We start from the raw sequence: 21816 nt of genomic DNA on the forward strand, positions 1-21816 counted from the left end.
AGCGACTGCTGCATTGTGCCGCTTGCGTATTTTTGGGGATGTCTTTGAGAGGCCATATATAATTCAGATGAACTGTGTGTGTGTGTGTGTGTGTGTGTGTGTGTGTGTGTGTGTGTGTGTGTGTGTGTGTGTGTGTGTGTGTGTGTGTGTGTGTGTGTGTGTGTGCTGGGACTTCAGCCTCAGGATTGTTCTCTCTGCACTGTTACAACTCTATCAGCAGCAGGATCCTCCACAGAGTCTTTATGGCTGCTGCACCAACACATACACACCTTTATCTTGTGTATGTCCTTGTGTGTGTGTGTGTGTGTGTGTGTGTGTGTGTGTGTGTGTGTGTGTGTGTGTTGATACTCTGCAATGCTGCTTTGCTTCAATTATTTCTCAGGCACTCAAGCGCATCTTGGATGGAAGTTTCACAAAATCCTTTGAACAGCAAAGAGTAAATAAAAATAAAAAGAGAAGGAGACACAGTGAACAGACGGCGAGGTACAGAATGAGCTGGAAAATAAAGGATGCTTCAAAAAAGAAAAAAGCGAGTGGGTTTGCTGCTGTCAAGGCTGCACCGGGCCAGGCAGCATAACACAGGCATTCAACACCATTAACCACTGGTCTGCTCTCTGCTTCTGGGCCGGGTGACGCCTAAAGACGCTCGGTCTCCAGACAGCCTTTTTAATTAGACGGAGAAACTAAGATGCCGCAAAGCAAACGCGCTCCCTCCCGTGCTCTAATCTCAGAGCCTGCTCACTGCTCTTCTGCAGTGTATACCGCATTGGCTGTAAACAGCCAGCTGAGGCATAAAAAGGCCCATCTGCAAGACAGACAGCTTTTGGGGTCTGGCCCAAAAGATAGGAGGTGGCATCAGAGAGGGCTGCACACAAAAAGAGAAGAAAAAACAGGATGGAAAAATCTCTGGGAGTCAATTTCGGTGCGGTGAGGCTGCATACAACGCCGAAAGCCAATTCCCTTAAAAGAGAAACCATCAAAACCTGTTACAAAAAAAAAAAAGCGATACGCCGTATATATTATATATTATATATTCAGGAATTATCGAAGCCTCAGTGTACTTGTTGGTGCGTGTGCGCTCATAAACATGCAGTAGCCTGTATTCAGCCATTAAAGGGTGTGTCCTATGGGCTTATCCAGGCCCAGGGCTGAGGCTCACACACACAGAAAATGTGGAGCAGTGGGAAAGAAGAGGGAACGAACGAGAATGAGAAAAAAAAAAGGGTGACAGCAGAACAAGAAGGTTAAAGCTTCTGGTTAGAAATAAACGTGTATGAACATCTGTGCTTTAAGTCCCACCGCTTTAGAGAGTCAAGGAGAGACGGTCCATTGAGGAACATTTGTGACTGGTGATGTTGTTGATATTGTGTTAATTAATATAATTAATATAAAACTATAGACTGACTTGACTGGTCAGTGACTGGGCCTCCCTGAAATGACATTTCATCAACAAAGATGCCAAATCTTAAAAGACAGATCATCATTTGTTTATTCCATTGGACAACTAGATGTGGCGACACAATGCTCCCAGAGACGCACCGGTCGAACGGTGTGTCTCACACACACACACACACACACACACACACACACACACACACACACACACACACACACACACACACACACACACACACACACACACACACACACACACACACACACACACACACACACACACACACACAAAACTTCAAAAGCCGTGGAGAAACAACCTTAACAACAGTTGGAACAACTAACTTAATCAGACTTGATTACGATGCGTTCAAGCTCTACTTAGTGAAAATTAGTATTGAGTGCCAGTACACTTTAACGTCTGTCACGGTATCTTCAAATGTAATCCTGTAAAATGCAGTATTCTGGAAAAAAGCGAGAAACTTGATTAAATACAGTAGTATAATGCTTGACGGAAAATGTTTTCACAGCAATGGAAAAGAGATATAAGAGAGGGAATGATGACCTGTTCAACTTCTTAACACTCGCTCTTAGCGGCTCATAATAAGTTACATAATAAAAAATATTTTTGCCACATTCGTTTTATCAATAAAATAAAGAATTATTTCTTTTCCAATCTTGTGAATTGAAAAGAAAAAGGTTAACCTGCAGCCTTGCTGTCAGATATAGTTCTCAGATTAGTAAATCTGAATCACCAGGTCAGCCGAGACAGTTGCAAACAGAGCATCTCCAGCTCTCCCACATGATCAGTCATGTGGAAAATCACTTTAAGTGGTTATACTTTTTATTCTCCTACTGCGAAGGTTTAAAGAACACTCAAACTGCGCTTGTGACCAGGAGCTAGTTCCATGAGAAGGTTTGTTTGAGACAACACAGCATAAACAATCATGAACTAGATTAATGGAGGAACTCATAAACAGGCAGACGAATGGAAGCTGTCAGTGGATTAAGAGTTGAGAACAGTGCCTCCTTAAGTCCACACAGGCATTCCTGACCCGCTGACTAAGGAGCAGCACAGCCCTACATGGCAGCATCATATAGTCCAGAGGAGAAGGGGGAGAAATAATGGAAAAAGAAACAGGCCCGGGGCTTAACGGGAGGGGGGGAAGGGGATTATGGGAAAAAAATGACATGCTCTATTAAGAGTTATATCTGGTCCGAACTTTTTCCCGGAGTGTATTTTGACATCGTGAGATAAGGTGCAGAATTTTGGGGCGAATCAGTGATACATTTATAACAAGCTGAGCTCCGTCTGAAAATGACAAGACATGCCATCCGTAAACAGAGGAGGTCGAGTATCGACTGAAACGCTTCCGATATTACTAAATAACGAGGACCATCTGGAGAAGAACCTACCCATCCATACGGTTTCCCTCTCCCGTCATGCGCGCTCAAACACACACACACACACACACACACACACACACACACACACACACACACACACACACACACACACACACACACACACACACACACACACACACACACACACAAGTTGTGTTACCTGAGACACCATATGTTTTTCCATACACAGAGAGGAGGCGGAGGTGGGGGAGGAGGCCTTTTCAATGCAAACCTTTTCAAGCGTGCGTTTATGTCTGTCTGCTGACTTTAGCCTCTAACCACCCGAGTGAAGCGCACACCAGCCACCGAGACGCAGAATGAACCGCCGAGCGGCAACGCTCCTGAAACTCATCAATCATGCAAATTCATAACAGCGCGTCTATTGGGGCCACGTAGCGCCTGTAAGGATGCCGAGCTGGATAGAAATGCTCTTTACAGCTTTGTCTCCCTCTGCTATCCGTCTCTTTTCTTCTCCTGTGGTCGGAGAACTAAGTATGCCCCTCGCTCCCCCCACTGTTCATGCTTGCCTGCCACGCTTGATGAAAGCCAGAGGGAGAATTTATTTTCCTTTTAAAACCATCGACACCCGCCCCTCAAGTCACTCAAAGCTTCTGCTGCACTGAGATGTCGGTCACAAGCATAAGCCGCAGCCCATCTCCTTATAAGGGTTGCCTCTGTGCAGGAGCTCCCGTCTCTCCTTCCTGACTGCGGGCCAATCAGATTACAGAAAAAGGCTGTTCCTCGGAGATGCATCAATAGTCCAGTGGCTCAGCACCCAAGGACACATGGACGGCTATTAGGCATGACCGAGGACCCAGCAGAAAACGTTATGTTGCTCTCAATATGCTGTTGTCAACAAAAACACAGCGGGGAAAAATATGTCTCTCCCTAAAAATCAAACAGCTAAGTGTCATAAAGTAACATCAGGAATCTTAAATGCTTTAATTCCCCCCCTTTGAACTACAGGCAAGCGCTTTCTGTCAGTGTCAGCAGCTCTGTGGCTGTGCTGGGGTCTGTGACAAACAGCTTGTTTGTTTTTGACAGTTCAGTTCATCATCATCAGCGTCATCATCATAATTACACTGACAGTACCTTTCTCCAACACTCTGACTCACCTTGGGCAAGGCAAGAGGATCTAAAAATAAATAAAATCCTCTGCACAACTCTTTGTTCTTTTTTTGAATACACCACAACAGACCAAAAACATAAACAGATAAAAAAATCATTGGAAATAAAAGAACAATGGGCTGTGTTTTCAGGGCTTTTCAAATGTGAAAATGTGATGCTTTCCTTTGTCATAATAAACGATAGTAAACTGAATATCATATCTGGTCTGACAGAATAAGATGAAATAAAGTGAATGAATGAAAATAACTGTAAATTGTAGCCCTAGTTGTTATAGATGGTGACAACCGAAACGGACTACAAATAACAATAAAAAAAGATTACTTTCAATAAAAGCTCAAGCAAGCGTTTAAAAATGCATCTAAAACAACAACAACAATAAGCAAGCAAAACACACGCATATAATGGACTAAATATAATATGGTTTCCTTCTTTATTCATATATTTTGGCAGGTAAACATTCCTGACTGGATGCGGACAACCCTCAGCCAAAACAGGATGAATTGAAGAGTCTACAATGTTTCCACTAAATGATGAGAAAGACCAACTTAACCTCCCTCTAGTTCAGCATGCTCTCATCCAGAGGCACGGCGTTTCATGTGTATCACTAATGTGCTCATTATCTTTCAGCTCGCTCGCACATAATCACGGCTTGACATTTACACTTTTTTACTTCAACCGCAACTGATTTACAGATAATGCAACTGCAGGATCAGGGGTTTTCCCTTCGACAAACCAAGAATCCACAAAGGCAGAAAGTGAATGTTGTAAAATGCTTGCTGCACTGCCAGGTCGGCAAGGAGCATTACAAAGAAAGTCCTGCGTTGCTAATCCAGAGTGGATGCTGCAGGACGGGGGACGCGCACACAGCTGCCCCCACTTCTGCATGGGGAAGTAAAGAAAATCAAAGACCCAGCTGGCACTGGCTTGAGCGCTGCAGTGCGAGATCGGGTACAGTGTGTGCAGAGGTACACCTTTGCTGGTCATGCAGGAGACGGTACCCTGAGAGATGCTGCATACGCTGAGGGCTTCGCTGCACCGCGTCGCTTGCAATGTGCCTGGCCTGCCGTGTGTGTGTGTGCGCTTTGTGAGTGTTTCTACACCTCGACCCACTGCTCACAGCCTCGGGCAGTGAGCAGTTAGAGCGGCATTAGTGTTGGACGATATCGTCCCCGGCTGTATGGGCGGCAGAGGGACACCTCTGTTAACCAGTTAACCCGGAGGCGGCGTAGTGTCCACCAGTGTGTTAAGACACCAAATACTGAGGGCTGCGTCTGCACGGGGGATCAGCACTTAATCTGTAACAGGTGAAAGTGTGTTCCTTTGAGACAGGAAGTGGCAGCTGTCAGCCACACACACACACACACACACACACACACACACACACACACAAAACCCCACATAATCCACACAGGATAATTATCATGAAGAAAGCTAAATATGTTGATGGTTACATGACACAATGACACACAGGTAGCCTCCACGTTTGTTATGAGCGCAGCTGTACAACTTGGCTCATTCCTCATGTGTGTGCAGCGACAATCTCACAAGCACCCCCAAGGGCCATAGATTGGGTGTGGATCCCTTGCAAATTCCTTTCAGGCCTGTGTGTTGGTGTTGTCGCTGGCTAAACCAAGCGGTCTTGAGGAGGTGAGAAAAGTTAAGCAGCCTAAATGCTCAGATGCCACTCGCCGCCTCGCAACGCACGCGGGGGGGCTTGACACCCTTCTTCCTCGTGGGGCTCAGCGCCAAGCAGGTGGGTTACAGGGACGTTGCAACGCAGCTGGACCTCTGCAGAGCGGGGGAGGGAGAAAGGAATAGTGCACGAAATATGCACGCGCGTTCAAACAAGCAGAAAAGCTGACATGTGTCTGATGAACTGGAGGGCTGTATCGAATAGTTCAGAGCTTCATTCAAAATCAATATTTGAATGCTGCACAGTTTTTTTTTCTATTTATTGTCTTTAAAGCCGGTATTTCTGCACATTTCCATTATTAGTATTACACTATCGGGAATAGACCCCAGTGGTGGCTGCGTAGGATTGTTTATGAGTTACGTGATCCACACATTTCCAAGAACTTTAGAAAGTCAAGCCATATTTGTTGACGTTTAGCTTTTCAAAAACAACATTTACGCCTCGATAATAAAAAAAAGAAGCTTGCACGCTCACAAACCGTATTAACGTAGTAACGCACCGTAAATTACATTGATATAAAAACACAATAACACTAAATGTATGTTTTTTCCAGGACAAACATCTAAAGCTTCATTCAAAAACCTCAATTGGAGCTTCAAATGTAAAAGAGGGAGACTTGATGCTTCGTGTGCCATCTTGCTGCAGCGATGACGCTGACTGGGCAATTGAACAGAATCGGCACATCAGCGGTCTCATTATGGAGCCAGGTCCACCGCTGACCCACACAGTCTCAACACCACGCCCTGTGTGGACCGTCTCAGCCGCTATCAAACATATTTGAGTCGAGGCAGCGGATGTAACCGACCATCAACTTTGTTGCTCCAAAAACATGCTGTGCACATCGTAATGACGAGACTTTTATGATGCAGATCTACACTTTTTGCAACAACCAAAATTTGAATTAATCAAATTTAAGTGAATATATCAACCGTCTCTACACTCCACAGTAGGGTGAGGTGAGCTGTCCCACTGAGGATCTAAGCGTCCCTCTTATGCACACTGTAAACTACAGTACAGAGATGCAGCACCCAAAACAGAGGACAGTACCAGAAAGGTTTATGGAGGACAGTGTGACTGTGCCGTGCCACCTTTAAAGTGCATTCCCACATGGAACTAACGCCCTTGCACTCTTCTAGTTACTACCACCATCCTCCATTTGGCGCCATTCTCTTTGAAGAGGAATACTGTGTTTAGATTACAGCTGTTCCGGCCTGCAGGGGGGGAGGAAAACAGGTGAGAGTAACAAAGAGAGCAGCAATCTACACCTCTACTTCACCATGTTGCACAAATAGAGAAAGCTACTCGACAGAGTTACGCCACCGTCTATCCTGTGGATCTTAAGTGGAAACACGACAGCGTAATATTGAGAATATTGTGTCCAAATCTAAGAGAGGGCTGCTGCTGCTGTCTGCATTCATTTGAAATAACTATGTGTGTCTGTTGTGCCATAAGAGAAGGGGGGGTAGTAAAGTACTCCCGGCAACAACTGGTATGTGTGCGTGTGTGTGTGTGTGTGTGTGTGTGTGTGTGTGTGTGTGCGCGCAGAAAACAACTGTGCCGTGACACCTGTCTCCCTCAATCCAGAGGCGGATGAAGTTTAAACCGCACAGACAGCTTGGATGACAGACAACGTTTGAGTCGCTTGACAAAATCTCGGCCTCCACCATCGCGCGCACATGACGTGAAGCGACACGCGCTGCAGCGCACATGAGAAATATAACATGACACTTGTGTGCGCGGTCAGCATGTTGGAGAGCATGCAACGCCAACGGCACATGCATGTCAACGCGGCTGCTGTCTGCGTGTACCGCCCTGCCGCCTCCTCACCTCCCCAACCTCCCCTCAAGGCCCAAAGGAACCCAAAACCAGAGCGCAGGACATGCTAGAACAGAGCCAGAGAACAGCTCTTGTCTCCTCAGGCCGTCTCTCGGATAAAGTAGCACACAGACACGCCCACCGCATGCTAAGAGCAGCCTAGCGTGCACGTCGACTGTAAACATTAAATAAATGCTGCAGTGTTGAGTAACTATTTTAATATAGTCAAATGTTGGCAATCAGCAGCACGCAACTTGACTGACTCGTTTCTGTGTACTGTGTTCACTCCAGTGACACGAGGACAAAATGTTGCATAACAGAGCAGTAATGAGCCATTAGCGCGGTTTCTTGCCCCAAAAACATTATCAGATACACGAGCGCAAAGGGTTAAAAGTGAAAGGAGCAGAGCTGCAGGGACGAGCCCTGCTGTTGCTCTGATGCTCTGCCAACTATCTGACAAAGCCCTCACCTGGGCCAAGAGATAGCAAACCAAATACCGGCCACATCGTAAACCAAGCACCAATTAAGGTTTCTTCCAGCCAAACTAAACTGTTGGAACCAAACCGTTTACAGTCTTCCGTTTACCCCCCCGCTCTCAACGTGTGCACAAAGTTGTTGATAGAAAGAAAGCTCCCGCTTCAGAAGCAAACTTACCGGCAGCATTGCTTGGTAGTACAGCCCCATCATGGTCTGATCTAGAGGAACAACTGCTGACCAGCTCTCCCCTTCTCCCCCGAGCGTCTGTATCTCTCCTCCTGTTCCTCCTCTCCCCTCGCTGAGCTCCAAGACCATGAGCTGACGGTGGTTTCGGTCCACGTCTGTCTCACACATTCAAATTCTCCCTCGTTCACTCCCTCTTCCTCCTCCCTTCCCCTTTTCGGCCGGCGTCCCTTCTTCCACTTCTCCGGCACGGAAGCCTCGCCTGCCTGTCACTCACAGCCTCCCTTTTCCTCGTCTCCCCCGGCCCTGCAGCTCTGATCCCCCTCGGGCCTTTCCGTCTTTCTCTCTCTCCTCCTGACAGCCTGAGTCTCTCCTCTCTCGCTTGCGTGTCTCTCTCTTCTTCTTCTTGGCTCTGCGTCTGTCACTCACGCTCGCGTTACCCGTCCTGCTGCTCCCCCCACTTGCTTCCTCTCGTTCCCGCCCCTCTTTTAAAACTTCCCCCTCCCCCTCAGCCTCGGTCCCTCCTATCCATCAAGGCATCCGTCCTTCCATGTAGCCATGTAACCCTGCTTCTGGAAGGAGTCAGAAAGCCGTTGTTGCCGTCTCCTAGAGCCCCGGGAGAGAGAAAAGGAAATGCTGTCTTCTCTCCACGCACTGGCTGCCTGAGAGTACAGAACACGATGGCGACCCCCACTGCATTGCAGCGCTCTCTCTCTCTCTCTCTCTCTCTCTCTCTTTTTTGTGTGGATGATTTATTTATTGCGTGGCAGCCCGTCAGCTCCAAAAAGCAGCGGTGGGAAGGCCAGTCGGTAGACAGCTAGGTAGCCGGCTGCGTGGGTAGGCTCTTAGATCGCCATCTCTCTGCTGCAGCTGCCTTCATCACACAGATGGAAGTCTCACAAAACTGTGGGAGCGCCAGCCCTTAGTATCTAAAGCTCAACCTGCACATGAATCTGTATTTCACTGCACTGCGCCTTTTTCTTCCCCCATCTTCTGGCTCTGGCTCAGTTCCCCCACTTCCCACCACTGTATTGTTAGGAGGTGCTTAATTTGCAGAGATGAGAGTGCAGTTCCTCGCACCGCATTTTCATATGGGAGGGACTGAACTCTGCGGGGAGAGAAAATAAAGCCGTGATGCCAAGCTTTCAGACATCTGCTGAGGCTAGCTAGAATTGGGTCCAGCGGGATGCAGGGAGGGCAAGATAAGTGATTGGAGGTGGTGGAGGGGAAAACAGGGGCAAAAAGAAGGGAGCCGGGCCGGAGTGGGAGGCGGTGGATGCGAGCGAGAGATAACGGGATAAATGGATAAAGGGCTGGGTGAAAAGAAAAAAAGAGCCAGGGATGACGGGATTAGGGCTGTAAGTGAGCAGGATGAGAGGATGAATAGGGGATGATCTGAGGATTAAACACGCAGACTGAGCGCAGAGATAAACACTCGCGGCCGCGCACACACACACAAACACATGCACATTGTGTACACAAAGATGGGCTGTGATCATATAAATGCTGCTGCACTTTGGCTGGCACTCGAAGGGGTTAAATCTCACACACACACACACACACACACACACACACACACACACACACACACACACACACACACACACACACACACAGGCCTGCTCGTTCAAACACAGCATCTACAGATAATCAATAGTTTAGTCTTAACTTTGAGAGGAACAATCCAGAACAATTTTAGGAGAATTGTCCATGTGAAGTTTATGAGTGGAGATTATATTTGAAGACAGTATTGCCGTTGCAAAAAAAGAAAGCAGAGGACAACCCGGTGTGAAGCCTCTATGACCTGTTTTGATGCGTGCTTGTTGTTAACCCTGATATATTTTCTGTGACCTAAACAGTAGAAGACTGACATGTACTGCCTCAAGGGTCACACACACACACACACACACACACACACACACACACACACACACACACACACACACACACACACACAGACAGACAGAGACACACACACATGCACACACCAGCGACCCACAGGAGCCTGTCACCACTTAACACATTCATATTGACACAGGCAGGCCTACTGGCAGTTCAAACATGCATACATAACACTAGACAGGAGCATCACCAAGACTAATGTACTGCAACAGCGAACAAGCCAATCCGGCGGCTAGGCTAGGCCGGGCTAGCTCATTTGCATGATAACCGGCAGCCAGCGTTCAGGAGTCTCCTAATGTGTGTGCTCAAGGATAGAATACATTAGCAGGGACGCCTTTTAAATCATGTATTAAACAAATGCAGCCGGCTTTGGATTGAACAGAGGGTTTAACAAGTGGAGTTCAGACGTATTGCCGATCACATGTGTTCTCGGCCCAGGTCTGACAAGCAGATGAACCGAGGCAGGGCCAAGACTGGAGGCATGTGTCTGCTTTAACTGTGCAACTGTGCGATTCTGTGCCCTGCAGGAGAGCCATCTTATATAACTTGCTTCCATTTCTGTTTCACCTCAGCTCTACCTCTTTCTAAAAAATGTTTTATATTTTAACGCCCATCTTTTGGGTTGCAATATCAACACGCGGAGCAAATCCTGGAAACAAGGGAGGGCAAATATAAATCTAGGTGAATATAACATTTCCACCTCAAAGCCTCTTTTAGTGTCATCCTTCCTCTCCGAGTTTACACAGAGCTGTGTTCCCAAGAAAGGAGATACCAAGGATTAGAGAGAGATAGAGAGAGGGGGGGGGGGGGGGGGGGGGGGGGGGGAGGGGGAGGGGGGGGGGGCATGAGACCTGTGAAAATCTTCCATGCTGTAATTTGGGGAGGGAGGCCGGGGCGAACAAGCACGCGGACCAACACTCCCCTCCTGTGGCACTGCCAGAGAGCTGCACATCCCAGACCACCGACTAGAGACGCACACGCACACAAAGAGACAAAAGGAGCGCACACACGCAAGCTCCCAGATTCAGAGGCCTTTCTCACAAATGCGCTCAGATGGGCACACACACACACACACACACACACACACACACACACACACACACAATCGCAGAGCTGGTTTGAGCCGCTCAATGTGCTCTGCTGCGTGGAGGTAGATAAGAAAATAGTCAGCTACCCTGCCGCTACGCTGCACTCATTACTGAGAGCAATATGCATGGAGAGACACTTAGAATGAGAAAGAGACAGTGAGGCAGAGAGAGAGAGAGAGAGGCACATAAAGAGAGGACGTGCGAGAGGATAGAAACGTTATCGTGAAACAGTGCTGCAAACAGAGTGCGTAGAGCTTAGTTTAAGACGGTGATAGCCTAATTTCTCTTTCCAACGGTCAAGTCTTTGATAGAGGAGCTCAGCTTCTACCAAAAGTTCCTTTCATCAATTCTTCTAACAGTCATCATTTATATGCTGCTGCCTTAGGCTGAAAAATAAAAAGAGCAGAACTTGAGAATTGTCTTGGTAATGGCGTCGTAGTGTAACAGAGCCTGCTCTAGGACGAGGTGGGCGAGAAGAAGTAAGAGTTGCATTTACGTTACACTGCATCAGGGCGGCTTCAAATGTCATTTGTGTTTCTACATTCATAGCACTTATGGAGATATTCAAATGAAGCTTCAAATGTCTGTCGCCATATTTTAATGCCGTCATCACCAGAAAAAGAAAACCAATATAAAAAGCCCAACAGTGATTCAGCAGATTAAATGAGTTGGTCTTCTTTTGGTTCATCAATTGTCTTAAATGAATATAATTTGTCAGTGCAGCAAAGCAAACCGCTTTTGGATCATGTTGAAAAGCTAAACACCGACAAAATGGGTGGAAGCAGAATATTTTGCTGGATGAAAAACAAGTTTCTTTCCAATCCATTTTGACTTCTGGACTTCAACAACAATCCTACGCTGCCACCAAATGAATCCTTCAAATAGTACAATACTAATACAAGTGTAGCCTTATCTTTATCTGCAACGGTGCAGAAAAATACTGCGGAACAGAATGACCGGACGTGCAAATGTTGGGTTAGATCTGAAATGTCAAAGCTTCAAACTATTAAATAGTTATAATATTATAACAATAGCCCTGTACTGCATACAAAACACTTTTACTACCCAAAGAGCAACTAATCTTGAGCGGTTTGATTCTTGTCTAAATTTGCTAACGCATCAGTAGATGTCTCGTTTTTACATCCGTTGATTTATTTAAATTAATTGTTACAGAGGTTTTGCAAGCCATCACTAATCTCTTACCTGACTGTGAGGTGTGTATCCATGGTAACCGGGGTTTAAAGGCTCATCGTTCTGCAAGAGACAACAGGAGGGAAGAGAGCGGTGTGAGTGGCCGGGCTTTTGAAAAATGAGTGGAAGCAGCATGACGGTCAAAAGAACAAGTGAAATGTACGTCGAGATCAAAATCTCCACCTCGCTTGTTTTCAAAGTAAGAAGAATGAGAGGTATTATTGTCACAACATGTGTCTGTCATCCAAAAGCCCAACTGCCCACCAAGGCTGGAAAGAAGCACCAGACAAATGCTGGGAGAATATTAAAGTGACTTCACTGATCAAAATAAACAATGATAATCTATGGAGTGGCTGGTCAAGTCAGTAATCCGTCATCCACAGTGGGAAAAGGGCCAAAAAATTAATTTCAAACACTGCTCAGGATTGTTCAAACCATTTTAGAAACTTTAATAAATCCCCAAACATGAATACAGGGTTTCTTCTGTTTTTTTTTCCAATGCCCATGATTATGAAAAACTAAAATGCTCAGTAAGCAGTAAATTCAAACAAGACAAGACGACACTTCCCAGAAGGAAAAAGATGGAGTGAACTAAGTTATCAGCAGCATGACTGGTGAACCACTACAGCAGAGCTTTCATAGCCAGCCATACTAACCAATCAAAAGCCCGAGCCCACCCATCCCTATTCGACCCTGCCCCAGAAACCAGTGTTGTGGTTAATTGCTCAGTAATTACTTTTAATTAGATTATTTCTGTCTCTCTCCAAGTATTATTTTCCCCACCGTGTCATTTCTGCCCCGGCGAGAGCAGCCATTGTTTGAGGCAGAATTAGTTGAGGAGGAGGCAAAGGACAAGACAAAGAGGGGGAGCAGGAGGAGGACTGGAACAATGGAGGAAGTTAACCAAAAGGATGATATTTTGACAGCAGTGAGAGAGAGAGAGCGAGAGATGACACCAAGCACATATAGCCTGCTGGCATGCCTCGCAGAGAAAACATGACCGCCTAGTGAGACTCATGCCTCTGCTCGCCTTGAGGGATGAGTCTCACGAGGCGAGGAGGAGGGGAGCGGAGTCTTAGGGGTGAAAGATGTGTGTATGTGGTGGTGGGGGATGGGGGTGGCAGTCCCCTCGAACGGCTAGTGTTTTCATTACATTTAATCTGCACGACTGAGGAGCAGGCAAAATGTTTCCAACCCATGTGCCGCCCCTCGGCCTGCATGCACTCGTCCATTCAGCGAGCAGCTCGAGTGTGGGCCGCGGCAATGTGGAGGGCCGATTTGGTTCTGGAGTGTCAACCGCGTTAACCTCCCGGGCCCTGACCTCTAGCTGCCTCCTGAGGAAATCACTTCCTGATAGGACTCATGCAGCCAATCAGGGGCAAGTGTCTGAGACGGAGGGTCTAAAACACACAGACTAACAGCCATCTAAGCTGAGCCAGAAGAGCCGGCTCACGGCACACAGAACTCTTCCAGAGAGAGCGGGACTTGTATTCGTGTCGTGCAAGTGCAAAAACAGATGTGGTGATGGTGTATGGATGAATGAGGGAGTGTCTAGACGGAGTAGGGTGGAGGGAAGCCGAGAAGGAATGAGAGCATGAGGTTAAATAAATGGCCGTGGATGTAAACAATAGGGAAGAATAAGAAGTAGTAAACTTTGTGTGGGTGTTTGCGTCCAGACTCGTGGTCCATCCTTCTCCCCCGTCTGAAACAGCCTTTTCTTTGTCCCCGCTCTCCACTTCCTGTTTCATCTGGAACCAATTTCCCCCTCGTGCCTCGTCCCCAGGGGGAACACTCTCCTTGGTGCGCCACAAATACAGGGGAATGGACAGGCTTATACTGAGCAAAATACCGACTGTGTAGAAGGCTGCTGGTGCTCACAGATGGAAAGGTATGGGCAGGCGGCTGATCAGTGCAGCGTTGCACATGTCCACAAAGCTTTGGGCAATGTCAACAGGAACGAGAAGACTCTTCCTATTCTACTTTCTTTTTTTAATTTAAGATGCATGTTGGGAGTTACCTACACTGCATTACAAAGAGGACTGAACTGGCGTTCTGGGTTCGGTGCACAAAAAACTGGCGCTCAACCTTGTACCAGTGGGGCACCAAAGCAGCGGAAAATAATTTGATAATTATGCTCTATTGCTACGAAATACATGCAATTTGCAGCGGGCGATCAAAATGTTGAGAATCAGTGTTTTTAAAATTGCATTTGCAGTCAAAGCGAGGGGGAAGGCGCTGCACTAGCTACAAGAATTGAACAACAGTGAAATCTAAACCAAAATTACACACAACCATCAAATTATAGAGTCACTGTTGGTTCTGCAGTGGACGGGCTGGAAAGAAGAAAGAGGAGGAGTTTATGTAGAAGAGCAGGAGGAGGGAGACGAGGGTTTAGCAACATCTGGAATCAATCTGTCTGCAAGAGTAGAAGAGGGGGAAGGACAGAAGAGAAAGAGAGAAGAGAAGAACAGAACAAAAATAAGGGCAGAGGCCGACACACACAGGAGGCGGAGGAATGCAGGGAATAAGACGGCAAAAGCCAATAAAAGGGGAGAGAAATATAAAGCAGTGAAACGTTTGAAATGGAGACAATGAGTCATAAGTGAGGAATGCCATGTGATTTATATTTTCTTAGGGGGTGGGGGAGGGGAATCTGAACTTGATACCTAGTTTTTTTTTTCTTCCTTTTCTTCAGAGACTCTTGTTTACTCGCACTGAGACACACACACACACACACACACACACACACACACACACACGCACATAAATGCACATACCCTTTGCTCTATGGCATTGCTTTGTAAACATGCTACATGCCCGCGTGTCTTAAAAAGCATACAAAAGGCAGCCTCGTTTATGCCTGCCATACTTCCTTTTTTAAATAAATAAATAAATAAAAGAAAAATGACTGCAGCACTAAGACCGTCCGGGCTGAAAGCCGGGCTTTCCTACTGCACTTCTGCAAGTTTCCATTAAGTCAATTCCATATAGTTTGCGAGCGAGGAGCCGCCTTTGAAGGCGCCGGCTGGCTGACTGCGAGGGCTTCAGACGGCACTGGCAGGGATCAGCAAAAAAAGCACAGAAAAACAGACACACACACACACACACACACACACACACACACACACACACACACACACACACACACACACACACACACACACACACACACAGCGGAGGGCAAAACTAAAGGGCGTCTCTCTTGTTTATTTTTGCTCTCTCTCCAACTTGCTATTTTAGGAGAAGTTGGGGAGTTGCTGGAGCAAACGGGCCGGAGCAGGGAAAGAAAGAGGGAGCAGCGGTGGTGAAGGAAGGCAAGCTGACACGAGGTCAACAGATGGAGAGAGGGGAAGGAGAAAGAGGGAGGAGGGGAGCGGGGCAATTAAGGGGGAACAGCCGGAGGAGGTGGACTGTACCGTCTCAATCATGGCACCAAATGTACAATAATCCCACCTGCCGCCACCAACAAATCAGAACCCAAAAAGACCAAAATCATGACGATTTTGCCAAAAACACTGCACACATTACTGCAGAGCACTGTGGCACCCAAACAGAAGGTGTGGTAAGAGCCAGAATTAGCCTCAAATTACTTTTAACAGCCTCACTATGTCATCACAGGATCTGAGACACAGAAAACCAATTTCATTCAACCATTCATCAAGTGTTACAGGAGATTCTGAGCTTATTTGGCTCGACATCAAAACTCGACGAAGTCAACAAATCACGACCGAGGGGGAAATAAATGGAGATGAACATTTTGAGAGAGGATCAAACCAACAGGCACCAAGAAAACACAGACACGGATGTAGAAGGAAATAAGACAACAGGGACAGGGATTGAGTGTAATTTGTCAAAGCGACACGCTCCGAAAGGCATCGAAGCCAAATGATGAAGCTGGAAATTAAGACTCCAATGGAGAGAGGAGCTATGTGGAGACACGAAGATAAAGACGACCGAGGAGAAGGGAAGAAAGCCAGGAGGAATTGCAGTTTCCACTCAGACTGAGGACTTATCTCTTAAGACAGAACTTTTGTTTTACCCCCTGAATGGAAAAGCTACAGCTACACAGTTAAAAGAGAATAAGAGCGTTAGACACTTCTGACACTTGATGGTCTGAAAGTTATTTTTTTCACTCCAATTTCATCAATCGAAATGTTAATGTTTTTATACAAGACGTTTTTAACTACAGAAAAAAAAGAAGAAAAAAAAAAAAAACTGTTCACAGCTTCTTAGTCCTTTTAAATCACACATCTTTGTGGAATAACCGTCTTGTACCGTGAGCCAGAATATCCGAGTGATGTCAATGTCGGCTATTAATCATCAACATAAAATCTGGCAGTGTGTGTTATTTGTTTCATTTTGTCGATACGCTCTTAGGTCTTTTTAAAAAAGTGAGAAGCTGGCCCCCGTAACTTGCGCCAATATGTTGCACAGGCTGCTTCATTGTTGTCAGATCTAATTATTTCAGTTTGTCTTGGCAAAAGCCCGTCGTGCACTACGGGCGTGCGTTGTGTTACAGCAAAACTAGGTTTTGATTTCATGCTCGAACAAAAATCGGCAGTAGTATACTTATTTGATAACGTGTCACATCCGAGTACTCCGCATACCACTGATCCTCTTAATGAAGTACTGGGTACACAGATTTGGAGCCAGTATTAAACACGGCTGACTTAAAGGGAACAAGTCGTCACAAACAACTGAATGAGTTCAGGTGGAGCTCACAACTGAACCGTCGTTATTTGTGACTCAGGTGGCAGCGCATCACAGATGACCCCCCGTGTGAGGGAAACACTGAATTGACATTTCACTCCGCGTGTGGGTGGAGATGGGAGCACATGTGACAGTTTGGGGGCAGCCGTGGGGAGGAGGAGGCGTGTAGGGTGGGGAGCGGTGACATGCTGGCCATAAAGGGAGAGAGTTCACATGCGAGTGTCATGTTAAGGAGCTGAACGCTGTGGACTTTAATCAAGAGGAGGGAGGGGAGAGAAGGAGAGGCTATTTTCTCCTTTTTATGAATGGGGACTTTGCCTCCTTTGTCTTCAATCCGATTATTTTCTGTATGCTTTGGCAACACGCACCGTGGGAGGACCTGAACATGTACACAGGAAGAGAGGGAAAATACAAGTCGAGTGACTTTGTGTGGAGAATTTCGAGCTTATCGTTAACAGTTCAAAAGTCAAGGGTGACTCCGCCGCTGTGCAACGGCTCAAAGTTCAACAGCACTCATTAAACAGCAGCGGAGAGCATAACGTGAGACCCCCCCCCCGCCCCCCCTCTGTAACAAATATTAACCCACATCACTACGGCCTCCGCCTCTCTGTAATACCGTCTGTGCATGTGTCTTGTCTGTGAATTATTTAGCTGGCTGATTTCTGAAGGACTACATGGACACAACCACCGGGTTTATCGGGAATTATGAGGGAACGCAGCAATGGCCATTTATCTTGCTATTTTACAGGCAGGGAAATAGGGACGACAAGCGATGATTGTTTTTACTATTTGGCAATGTCTTGAAGTCTATATGTAACATGTCAAAGATAATAACAAAGTCAAGAAGACCAAATCAATGTCGGATGTTGTACAGTTTGTCTGTCTGGTCAAATAAAAGTGATTTACAATATATGAAGATGATAAATACATTTTAAAAAGCCCCCTTTTCGCATGTATAGAGCTGTATACTGCCACAGTTTGATTTGTTTATCAAATGCATGAATTTAGTAATCAATCAATTGTAAAAAAAAAAGAAGAGAGATATCCCATAGAATGAGATTGGGTTCCCTTATAGCAGATTTTGTATTTATCTTGGGTGTAATTTACTTCCAGCACTAAAAAAAAAAAAAAGTCAAGACACAGCTCACATTACCGCCTCTTTTCTAAGGCAAGCGTTCGGGAGCAGACTTCCAGCAGCAATGCATTTTCATTAGTGACCAACGTGACAGACTAAATTTCTCATTGGGCTCCTGGGCCGACCAAAAAAGAAGAAAAAAGTTTACCCGCGCGTTCTACAGAAAACGAGCAGCACGCAGAGTGATGAAGAATGCTTGTGGCGAGCAACCTGAAACCAAAACTCCCTTCCCGTCTGGTAATAACATATCTCAGTGATCTGTCCGTTCTTATCAACCCACCCCGTGCCCAAACCCCTCCCTCTGCTCTGGCCCGTTAAAGCGATCAGTCTGGTTAATGCCCTCTCCTAAATGAGCTTTGATCTCGTTAGCGCGACACAAAGCCTCTTTACTGCCAACGATAGGGCAAATCGGCTCTCCGAAACAGAGTCAGAGAGAGAGAGTCAGAGAGAGACACACGGGCCAAGATAGTTATAAACTGTACTCCCACTGTATCAGTGGTCCGCAGCACTGCCTCAAGGGGAAGCAGCATGCTACATAGAGCGGGACAAAAATAAAAACAGAGGAGGGAATAGACAAGGCGCATATGAGGAGGAAAACAAGGGACGAGGCAGACGTGGTGGAAGCTGGGGGAGGAGGGAGTAGATTTGAGTGATGTGGACAGAGAAAGAGAGAGATAATCAAAGATGCCCCAGTAGAGAGAGAGATATAGTTGGGGGAGGGTTGGGCTGCTCCACCTCACTGGCACACTGAGAGCCTGTGAACCAGGAGTCAATTAGCAATCTGGAAATATGCTTGGGGGAGAAATCAGAGGGCAGCTAGAGGGGAACGGGGGAGGAGAGCAGGAGCAACAAAAGAGAGGGAAGGCCGCACTCTCGTTTATTATTACAGTCCTGATTTACAGTCAGCAATCCACTACCTCTCGGCCTCAACGGGGATCCTATGGTAATTTGGGTGAGTTCAGTTATGGGAGCATCCTCACCCCGAGCACGCACGCATCCCCGGTGAGAGACGGCCGTGACTGCATTAGCCCTCAATGTCATTTTCTCTTTTTTTATTTACCCTTTGCATTAAGTGTTTTGAAAACAATTCCATCACTCAGGGCCTATCCTCCTGCTTATCTCTCCACCCACCCCCAACTGACAGTGTCATTCCTGCCATCCATCACTTTCCTCTCATCCTTTATCACGAGTCCCCGAAGGATGCAATCTAACGGCTCCGATTTCCTTTCTGTCTGCTCTCTCCTGGGTTCCATCCTTTCTTTCCTTCTTCCTACAGCTATCCATTGAGGCTGCGTCTGTCCTCCGAGGCACATTTCTCCCCTGTAATGCACCCAAATATTGTGTCCATTCAAAACCTCTTTGTCCTCCCCCCGTTGCCCCCCTGTCTCTCTGCCTATGTGGATCCAGCGATCACTTTCCCTCTATCCGCTCACCCCCTCATAGTTCGGCTCCTCTACGCCGTCCTATTTTCAGCCTGACCCCCATAGTGCCCAGAAATCAATACAACTGATGGGCAGCGAGAATCCTCCTCATGTCACACTGCTCATTGTCACATCATCTTCGCCGGCGGGCTGTAACCGTTCCCCCCGTCATCAGCATCCATCCTCTTGTGAAGCTCGCCGAGCATCACGCGGGACCTTTTTGACATTGCAGCAGGTCAACCACACAATTAAGAGTATTTTACCAGCTCCCCCAAGATTGAATTACCTGCATCCGCCTGCCTGTTAGTGCCGTTTCTCTGGACTACAACAGCAGATCAAAATCCCTCTTATGCTGTTCGGTTACAGGCACTTCAAAGCATGATTGCGTAGGTGTAAGAATGATAGTGTAGTACAAGCGTTTATGAGGGCGAGAGATAAATAGTAATAGATCCAGGGAGAGCAAGCGAGAGAAGTGCCCCCCTGTGCATCGGCAGGTCCCTGGTTTACTGTAATATGCACAGATCAGAGGCAGGAACGGCTGCGGATGCTGTCTCAGCAGCCGAGTCATGAAAAGCAGGGAAGACCCGAGTTAAGGAGGGCCCCCCATGAGCCCCCATGCTCCTTCAGCCACCACCAAAAGGCTGTTCTTTGTCTTTCACTGTGCTGACCCCTCCCCCAATCCTGTCTGCCTCTCTCTCTCTTAACACCTAGCGACAATCAAGGGGGGCACAGAGCGATAAATGGCACATGCGGTGTGTATCAGGATTTGATGCCGTGACTCACTGTAAATCACCATCGTAAGTCTGAGGGATTTCATCCATGTGAATAAAAAGAAGGAGAAAAAAAAAACAGGGAATTGTATGAGAAAGCCCTGGTTTACTTTGCGTACGCCAGGCATGATGAATGGATCTCATCTTTGCCGTGTGCTGCTGCCTGTCACAGCAATGGAGCCTGTATCATGTTACCTTTGTCTGGCTTGGTCATGCTCCCTTCACCGAGCAGCTCCAGGAGCACGGCAAGCCACACTTGTCAAAAATTGTAATTCATAAATCTCTCATTTGGTTTTAGGGAAAGGAATTGTATTTGTTGCAATCATACATGATTACGTTGGGGGGGTGGGGGGGGCTGTCAAAACAGTATCATTCCCTGCTTGATGCTTGAGAACAAAAGCTTTTTACTGAAGAAGAAGAAGAAGAAGAAGAAGAAGAAGAAGGGATGATACTTTGTCACAATGCTGCACACACGATGCTGTGATGAGAAACTGAACACACATACTGTGCGTGTTTCGTTGCATTCTTCTTACCTGTCCAATGTCAGCAACAACAGCCCCGGTCCCGTCCACCCTGGGTCTTTTGCAATCCGCCCCGGCCAAGTCGGTGAGGGCAGCGGCCGCCTGAGCCTCGGGCTCCGGGTCTCCTCGCTTCATCCCGCGGACAGCTGCAGCTGCTGCGGGACCCCCGTCCGCGTCCGCGAGGGGTCCGGCTGCCGTATCGATGTCCCTTTCCATTATTCCCCGACTAACGGGCAGCAGTATGGTTGCAACGTCGGTCGACATTAACATTGGACGGCAGACAGTCACCAGTCAAAAGTCTGTTTTTTTCCTGTATCTTTCCCGCTGGACTCGTCCACGGCTCGATATTCACGATGGATCTGTCTTTTCCCAGGAAGCGTAGTCGGACAGTACAGAACTGGTTTACATCAATAAAAATAAAAAAAAGGGCAGCTGGTACTGTTTATTGTCTAACTCAGCTATTGGAGGCAGAACATTATGCCAGGGCTCTGGACAAAGCACATTAAGCACAGCTCTCTCTTCTTTTTTTTTCTCCCCTTCAACACCAAAAAAAAAAGAAAGTAAAAACGACGCCAAACGGTGTCCTATTTAAATAAAGATCAAACGTCCGACGAGCTAATTAGCTAGCTAACACCAGCTAGCGTGCTAGCATTACATTCCGCTAGCTCTCGTTATAAACGTGACTCTCGCTGCCAGTTAGGAAACGTTGGGAAATTAGCTTCGAGTAACCCGACTCCGCGTGCGGGGGGACAGGCAGTCCGCTCTGCTCTCGCCGCTAAAAAAAAATAGTTTTTGGTTGCGGGAATTAAACCTCCGTTCGTGTTGTTCCTACCAGCCTCCCTGTGATTCCTGTCCCTTCTTATCACACCGTCCGTCCTCCTCGCCGTGGTCTGCTCTAGATGCGTCTTGGCTGCCGACGAACACGATTTCCTCTGGTCTGAGTCCCAGTTGGTGCGTGTGTGACTCGTAGTGAGGAGGGGAGC

At 47.0% G+C, this 21816-nt stretch overlaps 1 protein-coding gene across 1 annotated transcript in view; it reads right to left on the minus strand.

Moving 5' to 3' along the window:
* LOC306750337 (RNA binding protein fox-1 homolog 2-like) overlaps positions 1–21103 on the minus strand; it is a gene marked incomplete at its 5' end in the record, with an annotated part of 40551 nt that extends 19448 nt beyond the window's left edge. The window contains 2 exons of the mRNA XM_079233748.1: positions 12289–12339; positions 20846–21103. Coding sequence (XP_079089874.1) covers positions 12289–12339; positions 20846–21103 — 309 coding nt within the window. The remainder of the gene's footprint in view (positions 1–12288; positions 12340–20845) is intronic.
* Positions 21104–21816: the final 713 nt, after the last annotated feature.

The sequence above is a fragment of the Taurulus bubalis genome, assembly GCF_910589615.1.
Source record: "Taurulus bubalis genome assembly, chromosome: 17".
NCBI classification, from domain to species: domain Eukaryota; kingdom Metazoa; phylum Chordata; class Actinopteri; order Perciformes; family Cottidae; genus Taurulus; species Taurulus bubalis.